The sequence below is a fragment of the Herpailurus yagouaroundi genome, unplaced genomic scaffold (genome assembly GCF_014898765.1).
Source record: "Herpailurus yagouaroundi ecotype Mexico unplaced genomic scaffold, PumYag 215, whole genome shotgun sequence".
Classification (NCBI taxonomy): Eukaryota; Metazoa; Chordata; class Mammalia; order Carnivora; family Felidae; genus Herpailurus; species Herpailurus yagouaroundi.
In genome coordinates this window covers 1,495,383-1,504,735 of record NW_024412446.1, presented here as the reverse complement: position 1 = coordinate 1,504,735, position 9,353 = coordinate 1,495,383, and the positions used below count along the sequence as shown (strand labels likewise).

The following is a 9,353-nucleotide window of genomic DNA, read 5'->3' as shown; positions in this document are numbered from 1 at the left end:
TTGATAGATTAGAGAAAAAAGGGATAAAAAGAAAAAAAAAAGGAAATCATTTGAAAATTTGAAAAATGAATACACTGAAGTAGACTAAAATGAAATGATGGAAGTAAAATAGAATTTGAAAAAATGTACACAAAAGTAAAAAATATAGTAGAAAAAAATAAGAAAAATATTTTTAATAAAGTTTGACAATAAAAATGAATTTTTTCTCTTTATGTATTCAAGAAAAAGAAAAGAAATGAAAAAGAGAAGAAAGAAAGAAAGAAAGAAAGAAAGAAAGAAAGAAAGAAAGAAAATTGAATAGTTGGACCAGCTAACAGACTGAAATACGACTGAAATTGTTTCGTTTTCCCCTGAAGTCAAACTATGAAGCGCTTTATAGTCCATAAACTAAGCAGGCGGTGAGACTTGTGTTCTTGAAGAGTGAGGTTGGCCGCTCTTGAAGAGCGAGTTGGGCAGGGCTTAGTGTAATGACTCGGTTCTCCACTAGATGGCGCTGCTAGCCTACTGGGGTGGATTGTTGTGGCGCTTGTAGGTGCATATGTGCATGTGTGGGAGCGGTGAAAATGGCGCTAGTCTCTAGTATTGGAACTCTGTTCTCCCCTATCAGCAATCGTGCACTGTCCTTTGTCTTTGGCATCCGTCCACTCCCCGCTTCCACACTGTCCATGACCAAGCCCCAGGCAGCACCTCCCTTCCAAGTTTTGTCTCAGATGTGGCTGCCTTCCCCAGCCCCCCCTTCTGAGGGACTGTGGCTTTGACCTGTTCTGCTCCTCTGCAGAGGGTCTCACTGAGCAATGGCTGGGTGCTGACTGCACCCAGGAATGCTTGCGGGACCGTGCTGCTGCTGCTGCCCATCAGCAGACTATAGCCAGGTGCCAGCCCACCCCAGAAAACGTTTGCAAGACAGTGTAGCAGCAGCACCTCAGGGATTATGGAAAATCACAACACACATCTGGCACCAGGCTTTATCCCCAATGACCTTGTTCCAACATCAGCAAATGTGGCCATTCTCTGGGGTCTACTGGGCCCAAGTGGCCTCACAGCCTCTACCAAATGTCCTTTCAGCGGTGGAACTGCTTCTCCCTGTGTGGCCCAAGAACCTCCTGGACCCCACTCTGCTCCTGGGGATTCTCCCTTCCCACCAGAGCACCACCAGGTACCAAGATGCGGAGTTTCAGACTCTGTGCTCCCCCTGTTTACAGTCTTAATGGAATTTAAACCCCCTCCTTTCTCCTTTCTCCTTTCTCCCTTTTTAGTTCAGTCCCTGTGGCTGTTTCCAATTTTCCACTTTCTCTCCAGCTGCTTTTGGGGAGTGGTGCTTTTCCCATAATCTCCCCCACCCCATCTTCTTCCTCTCTCCACATGCAAAAGCAGCTCCCTGCCCTCTGCAGCTTCTCTCTCCCCAAGTTCATCTCTCCAGGCTGCGTACCTGCTGAATTCTGTGGTTCAGGTTGTGCAGATTGTTGTGTTAATCCTCGGATCAGTTTTCTTGGTGTGCAGGATGGTTTAGTGTTGGTCTGGCTGTATTTCATGGATGTGAGACACACAAAAAACTTCCATGTTGTTCCACCATCTTGAAAGATCTTTAATTTATTTTAAATTTATTTTTAAATTTACATACAAGTTAGTTAGCATATAGTGCAACAATGATTTCAGGAGTAGATTCCTTAATGCCCCTTACCCATTTAGTTCATCCCCCCTTCCACAAACCCTCCAGTAACCCTCTGTTTGTTCTGTATATTTAAGAGTCTCTTGTGTTTTGTCCCCCTCCCTGTTTTTATATTATTTTTGCTTCACTTCTCTTACGTTCATCTGTTTTGTATCTTAAATTCCTCATATGAGTGAAGTCATGATATTTGTCTTTCTCTGGCTAATTTCATTTAGCATAATACCCTCTAGTTCCGTCCGCATAGTTGCAAATGGAAAGATTTCATTCTTTTTGATTGCTGAGTAATACTCTATTGTATTATCAAGAAAGGATACCACATCTTCTTTATCCATGCATCTGTTGATGGACATTTGAGCTCTTTCCATACTTTGGCTATTGTTGATAGCGCTGCTATAAACATTGGGGTTCATGTGCCCCTTTGAAACAGCACACCTGTATCCCTTGGGTCAATACCTAGTAGTGCAATTGCTGGTTCATAAGGAAGTTCTATTTTTAATTTTTTGAGGAACCTCCATACTGTTTTCCAGAGTGGCTGCACCAGTTTGCATTCCCACCAGCAGTGCAAAAGAGATCCTCTTTCTCCACATCCTCACCAACATCTATTGTTGCCTGAGTTGTTAATGTTAGCTATTCTGACAGGTTTGAGGTGATATCTCATTGTGATTTTGAATAGTATTTCCCCAATGATGAGTGATGTTGAGCATTTTTTCATTAACCAGCTAGTATTCTTATTATCATGGTTCTAAGTTCTAGTTCAGACATCTTACTTATATCTGTGTTGATTAAATCTCTGGCTGTCACTTCTTCCTGTTTTTTTTTTGAGGGGGGGTGATGGAGAATTCCATCCTTTTGTATTTTGGAGGAAGAAAAAAATTAATAAAATTAAAAGTAAAAATTAAAAAATTAAAAACAAAACAAAAATCAAATAAAAGAAGCTAGATCCTAGATGTGCTTTGGTCTGCTTGTTGAAAGAAGCTTGATAAAATAGAGAAAAAAGGGAAAGGAAAGAAAAAAAAGGTAAGAAAAAATTTAAAAGTTAAAACAATTTATAGAATAAAATAAAATAAAGTTAAATAGAATAAAAATAAAATGATAAAATAAAGTAAAAAAGTAAACATAAAGTGTCCTTTCTGTATCCAAGAAAGAGCAAGAAAAGAAAGAAAAAAGAAAACAATGCAAGCAAAAACAGAAGAAAGAAAACAAATAAGTTAACCAGCAAACAGAATGAAGCCTGAATGAAGTTACATCCAGTTTCCCCTAGAACTGAAACTATGAAGACTTTTATAGTCTGTACACTAAGCAGGTGGAGTGACTTGTGCTGGTCTTCTAGGGGATGTGCTTGGAGGGCACAGTTGGACTGGGCTAAGTATAATGGCCCTGTTCTCCAGTAGGTGGCGCTGCTTAGCCAACTAGTGGGTGGATCTGTGTGCGAGTTTATATGCGCTGGTGCGGCAGAGATGGAAATGGCTTCATCCAGCTCTCCAGTCTCTGGCGCAGGAACTTTGCTCTCTCACCCACCTGTAATCAAGCACCCTCCTTTGTTTCAGGCCTCCGTCCACTCCTCGCCTCTACCCTGTCCATGTCCAAGCTGTCCACCTGCCAGGCGGCCCCTCCCTCCAGCTTTTCTCAGATGGGTTGTGTTCCTTACTTTATTAAAAAAATTTTTTTTTCACATTTATTTATTTATTTTTGAGAGACAGAGAGAGAGAGAGAGAGAGAGCATAAGTGGGGGATGGGCAGAGAGAGAAGGAGACACAGAATCTGAAGCAGGCTCCAGGCTCTGAGCTGTCAGCACAGGGCTGGACGTGGGGCTCAAACTCACAAACCATGAGATCATGACCTGAGCCGAAGACCGACGCTCAACCGACTGAGCCACCCAGGCGCCCCCAGATGGGGTTGTGTTTCAAAATCCCACATTTCAGAGACCCCCCAGGGCTTGGACCCACCCTGATTCTCTGGGGGAGGATGTCGCTGAGCAATGGGGGGGGGGGGTTGCCATCTTGCCCCAGAAAACATTCATGCTATAGACAATGGCAGAAGTTCAGGGATTATGGCAAATTACAACACACCTGGAGCCAGGTCAAATACCATTTCTTACAGGCCAGCCAAATCCAGCCCCAGGACATCTGGTCATCTGGTTCAAATGCTCATGGTGCAGCAAATGGCTGTACAGAGAAGGGACATGTGGCCAGAACTCTCACCTCCACATAAAACTCTCGTTGTACTACCCAGAATTGTTTCCTCATGTTTTGCCTTCCTGTCCTACCCAGTGGTTCCTCCATGTTGCTGTGCGCGGTCTTCTCCTGTTTTGAGCTGAAGGCCTTTCTCTGATATAGCAGTGAAAACCACCCACTGTTCTAGGCCTTATTTTCCATTCCCTCCCAATTGATCACCCACGTCCCATAAGGCTGACAGTCAAGTAAGCTGGTTAGGTGTAGGTTTATGTGGATGAGGTCTTTGCTTTAGGATGACCAGGGCTAGAAGACCCTTGTGTGTCCTGATGAGGAGGGCCTTTGTGTGTGTGTGTGCATGTGTCTAAAGCCAGGCATCTATTTACCTTGAAAAGATGAGGAATAGCCCTCTTTGAAAACAACTGAATGTACCTAAGAAAAGTATGTCCAGTTCTGAACTGTTAGGAGTTTCTGGCAAACTTTGTATTATGTGCTGGGGTGGGAATTTGACTTTGTATATAGATTTTCAATTAGGTTTTTAGACTGACATCTCAACTCTGAACTGTGATGGATCAAAAAAAAAAAAAAAAAAACAAGAAAAGAAGAAAAAGAAAAAAGAAGAGAGAGAGACAGAGATAGAGACAGAGAGACACACACAGAGAAACAACAAACAACATTTCCTTTCTGGCTTGCCAGGATCCTGGCCCTGGCCTGTGCTTCCTGTTTTCAGCTCCATCCTGTCCTTTAGGCTTGTGAACTCTGGTTCCCTGGTTTTTGACCCTGGTGCTGGCTAAGGACTTTGAAACTTCCTGCTGCCTTGGGTGTACATGCTGAATTTGTTCTGGTTCCTGTGTCAATCCAAGCCCTGACATCCCTCCATGTCTACTTTGGCCTCTGCAAGCAAAGATCTGTGCCTGACTATGTTGTATTTGTTAGTGATTCTGTTGTCCCTGGTTTGTGAGCTACTAGAGGGAGACATTTGATCATGTTCAGTTGTAATGCCTCAGCTCTGATAGCAAGGAGGGTGAAGAGAAATTTCTGGGTCAAGGAGCAGGAACCTCCAGGCCAGGAGATTCTAAAACATGTACCACTTCCTCGCTGTGGAGGGACAAGGGCAGGAAGCCTGTGGGTCAGAGTCTTGGACCCTTCCCTGTCTCTGAGGCTCTGGCTGGTGACTGATGGGCCATTGTATAAGTTAAAGTGCTTTTGGCACCAGTAATGGAAACCAAGATCCGCTAAGTCTAGCTAATGTCAAGAAAAGGGGGTATGGATCCTCAGATGTCCACAATGGATGAATGGATACACAAAATGTGGTACATACACACAATGAAACATTATTCAGCCTTAAAAAGGAATGAAGCCCTGATGGGGCTGCAGCATGAGTAAACTGGAGATACTGAGATCTATTCTTCTCTTTTGTGTTGGGAATCTAACAAAACCTCTGCAACAGGGACAAAAATTATTAGCATGTGAATATTCCCACTCTGGTTGCTAAAAAAGAAATGTTTTAAGAGAAAAGAAGAAGAAAAAGAAATCTAGTAAAGGGATAAGCATGGACAGGAAAAGTCAGGAGTTCTATCAGGCATTTCATGAGTAAGGGGCCAGAGATGTGGCAGGTCGGAAGCTGGCCATAATTATTTAGGATGGCTGGTGTGCAGGTGGGAGGGGAGGCCCCAAAGGCAGAGCCAAGAGAAAGATGTGAAATACATATTTCTGTGTATTGAGAATGTATTTATCCCCACCTCCCTTAACTTTGGCATTTCCTCTGGAGATTGAGAAAGTGTTTGAAATACTTTTAATTTAATTACTTTTTGCATCAGGGGCCAGCTTCTCTCAATACCACTGTCATCCAGACCACATGGCCACCTGCATTTTCACAGGGTTGCATTTTTCTTTCCGGAACCTGGACTCCCACCGAGGCTTCAGAGCTTCAGAGCTGGGGTTGGCCTTCCTATGTTCTAATACTTTTAACCTGGGCCAAGTTCCTGGGAGGCAGCAAAGATAGATTGGGATCCTTGATGTACTCTTGGACCCATTTGTTGTTGGGGTTGGCGCAGACCTCTCGATTCTTTTTGGTGACAAAACTGTGGAGGCAGAGTTAGAATGTCAGCGAGCATGGAGTAGGGTGGGGGTCCAGTCCACACTCCCCCATTTTTAGCTCACTGGGGGCTCACCTCATACTCTTTACTGCATCCCTAGGCCTCCCCCATCTGAATTCCCTCAGTAGGCCTCCCTCTCTGGCTTCTAGACCTGGCTTCATTGTCCCTGTTTCAGCCTGTTCCCTGCTCAACCAAGATACTTAGGCATGGGTACCATTATGGCTGTCATTTATCAGTCCACAAAACTATAAGTGGCAACATCAAGAATTAAACTCAGGCCTGGGGCTCATGCGTGGTTCAGTAGGTTAAGCGTCCAACTTTGGCTCAGGTCATGACCTTGTGTGGTTCATGAGTTCAAGCCCCACATCAGGCTCACTACTGTCAGCGCAGAGCCCACTTCAGATCCTCTGTCTCCCTCTCTTTCTGTCCTCTCCCACTCTATCCCTCTTTCTCTCTCTCCCCAAAATAAGTAAATATTAAAAAAATAAACAACCGAGGACTTCCCTGCGAGATTCAAAGCCCAAGCCCTTAAGCACGACTCTCCTGCTTCTAGCATGGAGACTTCTTGGTTCTGTGCATCTCATTCTGGCCCCAGTTCCCCTTCCCCCTCCACAGAAATGTCTGCAGGGGATGCTTACATGATTGCTGGCAGGTAACAGTTGAGGGCCTTTCTGTATCCCACCACCAATTTCTTTGGCAATACTTTCTCATGATACTTCAGGCAGCAGGTGGGAGAATGGTTCACCGACTCAGGAATTTCTGAAAGAATCACATTGAAAGCTGAACCAGGTAGGCATAGAGGGAGCCTGTGGTTGCCTACCTTCATCTCCCACCCATTGCATTCTATGCTTCTGATGGCAAACCATCTGTTAGCAGGGACTGATGATAGCTTTATGGGTAACAGAGAACATGAAAAAAGGAAGGGGGGGGTGGACATACATCTAGAACCTTCAGCTTCTGAACTGAGTTTCAGCAAATGCAAGTGACTTGGTTATTCATGTTTGTTGGTGAGACAGGGCTTGATTTGGCCAACACATATTGAGCTCTAAGGGGGCAAAACCCTGAGGAAGACACCGTCATTACTCTGGAGCGTCTCACTGTCTAGTCAGAGTGAAAAGGGAAAGTGAAATGAATTGTGGAAAACAGAATGAGGGGTACCTACCCCAGCCTGGGTGGCTGAGGAAGAAGTCCCACAGCATGTGGTGCATGGCTTGCTTCTTGAAAGATGAGTGGGATTGAAGCAGATGAAAGGGTTGTGGGATCTGGAAAAGAGAAAGGCATGAAGGCGTGGGGGAAGCCGAGTGTCTGGGGAATGCTGAGCCGCTACAGATGGCAGCAATGCAATGTGAGAAGAAAGAAGAGGAGACAGAATTGGAGAGGGAAGGGGAGACTAGCACACCTTCTGAGCTGTGGACTCTATCCTAGCAGCATTAGAGGGGCTGAGGTCAGTGAGGAGGGTGAGATGAGCAGTGAGCCAGAGAAGTTAGGGTGGGAAGAAAAGTGTTCTGTTTAGGCTTCGGGTCAGACATCTGGAATCGGTATCTTGACCAAATGATTTGAAGTATGGGCAAATTAAAAAAATCTCTCTAGGTCTCATCCATTAAATTAGGGTAAAAATATACTTATATGTCCTAGGATCATCGTGAGGGTTAGTTGAGAAAATACTGGTAAAACCCTTAATTCAGAACATAGTAAGGCTCAGTCAGTGCTTGTTACAATTAAGAGTAGATGGTAGTAATTGACCATTTTTCTTGCCTGGAAATGCCACTTCCCCCCTCTCTTTGATGCTGTCAGAATGCTGGCCTTGGTTGGTTGTTAGTGCTGTGTTTCTCTTGAGCTCCCCTGACTACTCATCAGTTGGGACATCAAACAAGAGGGCAGGTAGAGACCTCTCCCAGCCCCCAAAACTGCAGAGTGCAGATCCCTTTGCCGCCTGACCCTTTGCTTCCAGCTGGTGGCCAAGATTGGAATATCTCAAGAGTACCATTTGGCTGATCCATGCTTTGGGTGGGCCATTTTCTGAAAACTTCTTGAAGACTGAACCCATCGTAGCGGTCTGTTTGACCTTCCCTAAGGGCAATGTTACTTCCTGCCACCCACCAGATGCAGCTCTGCACATAGTGACGTCCATGACCTTGGTTCTCAAAGCAAAGATGACAAAGTCCAGGGGGCATCTTGAGAGCATGTGGGCAGAATATGTGGTGTGCATGACTGTTGTTCCCCTGAGAGTTTATATACCAGAGTCCGACCAGACCACCTGCTAAAGGTAGCCTTAGGGAGAAAAAAAGGGGCTGGGGCACATGGAAGTTGGTATGTGGAAAGTCTGAGTGGCTTGGTCTCTTTCTTGTTGCCAGGTCCTCACACATGATGGTTGAGGCAGGGATAGAGAGTGGGAAAAACAAACCTTGTTCTCCATAGGTCCCAAGCATCCTGTGGCTCCCAAAACCTTTCAACCCCTTTCTCTTTTCTATAGCCTTTATTTAAACCCAGGCTGGGGAATGAGGACAGAGGCCATGAAATCCTGCACTGCACACCTGGGCATCCCATTGGGCCTTCCTTTGGCTGCCATGATATTCCCAGAAATCTGTGCCAGACACTACAAGGAAGAGTATCTAGGTTCAGACTCCCCACCCCTGGGATTGGCCCCAAACATCACTTCAGCCCCCTTCCCAGTACCTTTTGTCCTGCTCTCTCAGAGCACCTGTAGCTTTTCTTATCCAGCTATCTTCCTCTCCTTTTGTTGTTCACGTTTATTCTCGTATCTCCTATTACTTCCTTGGCTCCTCCTAAATGATCGCTCACTATTCTCCATCTTTGGGATTCCTGACATGACCTTGACCCAGCTTCCTGGAACTGCCTGATGATCCCAGAAGGGATCTAGATACCAGCCCAGCTCTCCTTGCAAAGGAGAGAGTTTGAGGAGTGTGCCTGCAGGAGGGGAGAGGGCCCACGGCTGATGACAGAGACCTGACAAGACTCTTGATGTCACCTCACTGCCAGCTGCCCTTTCTCATTCCAGCCCTGCAGGGACAGGTGGACTCACTTGGCTGGCCGTACAAAGCCGGAGTGGTGATGAGGATGAGGAGAAAGAGGGCAGCCACAGAGAACTTCATCCTCTCCGGGGGACCCTTTAGCTTCAGGGGAGGCTGGTTGTCCACTCTGACTTCACAGCTGCTCTCTGTACTCTGACCACTTCAGAGTGGGTGGAGGAGAGAAGAGGTGCCTCCCTCTGTTTGCCAAAAGGAAGGGTGGGGCTTGGCGCAGAGTTGAATTAATAAGTTTTTTTTTTAATGTTTATCTATTTTTGAGAGAGAGAGAGAGAGAGAGAGCAGGGGAGGAGTGGAGAGAGGAGGGGGCAGAGAATCCCAAACAGGCTCTGCACTGATAGCCATGAGCCTAATGGCCCCCCCGCCC

General features: G+C 45.6%; 1 protein-coding gene across 2 annotated transcripts; it reads right to left on the bottom strand.

Annotated features, from left to right (window-relative positions):
• Nucleotides 1–5,617: 5,617 nt before the first annotated feature.
• CCL16 (C-C motif chemokine ligand 16) lies at nucleotides 5,618–9,140 on the bottom strand. 2 transcript variants are annotated; one of them, XM_040455178.1, is made up of 4 exons: nucleotides 8,983–9,123; nucleotides 7,102–7,201; nucleotides 6,578–6,698; nucleotides 5,618–5,924 (listed from the first exon to the last, which is right to left on the bottom strand). In XM_040455178.1, the coding sequence occupies exons 2-4, from the start codon at nucleotides 7,145–7,147 to the stop codon at nucleotides 5,792–5,794; spliced, it is 300 nt and encodes a 99-aa protein (XP_040311112.1). In that variant the 5' UTR covers nucleotides 7,148–7,201; nucleotides 8,983–9,123; the 3' UTR covers nucleotides 5,618–5,791. The 2 variants fall into 2 exon arrangements, with proteins under 2 accessions (XP_040311112.1, XP_040311111.1); XM_040455177.1 differs by lacking the exon at nucleotides 7,102–7,201 and having other exon boundaries at nucleotides 8,983–9,140.
• Nucleotides 9,141–9,353: the final 213 nt, after the last annotated feature.

What these genes read in the sequence shown, in the direction of transcription:
- CCL16 (XM_040455177.1), bottom strand. Translation starts at nt 9,052, where the DNA reads ATGAAGTTCTCTGTGGCTGCCCTCTTTCTCCTCATCCTCATCACCACT. An exon ending in GGCTTTGTACGGCCAGCCAA is followed by an intron (nt 6,699 to 8,982) that starts GTGAGTCCACCT and finishes TGATTCTTTCAG; the next exon opens with AAATTCCTGAGTCGGTGAAC. An exon ending in TGTTACCTGCCAGCAATCAT is followed by an intron (nt 5,925 to 6,577) that starts GTAAGCATCCCC and finishes CTGCCTCCACAG; the next exon opens with TTTTGTCACCAAAAAGAATC.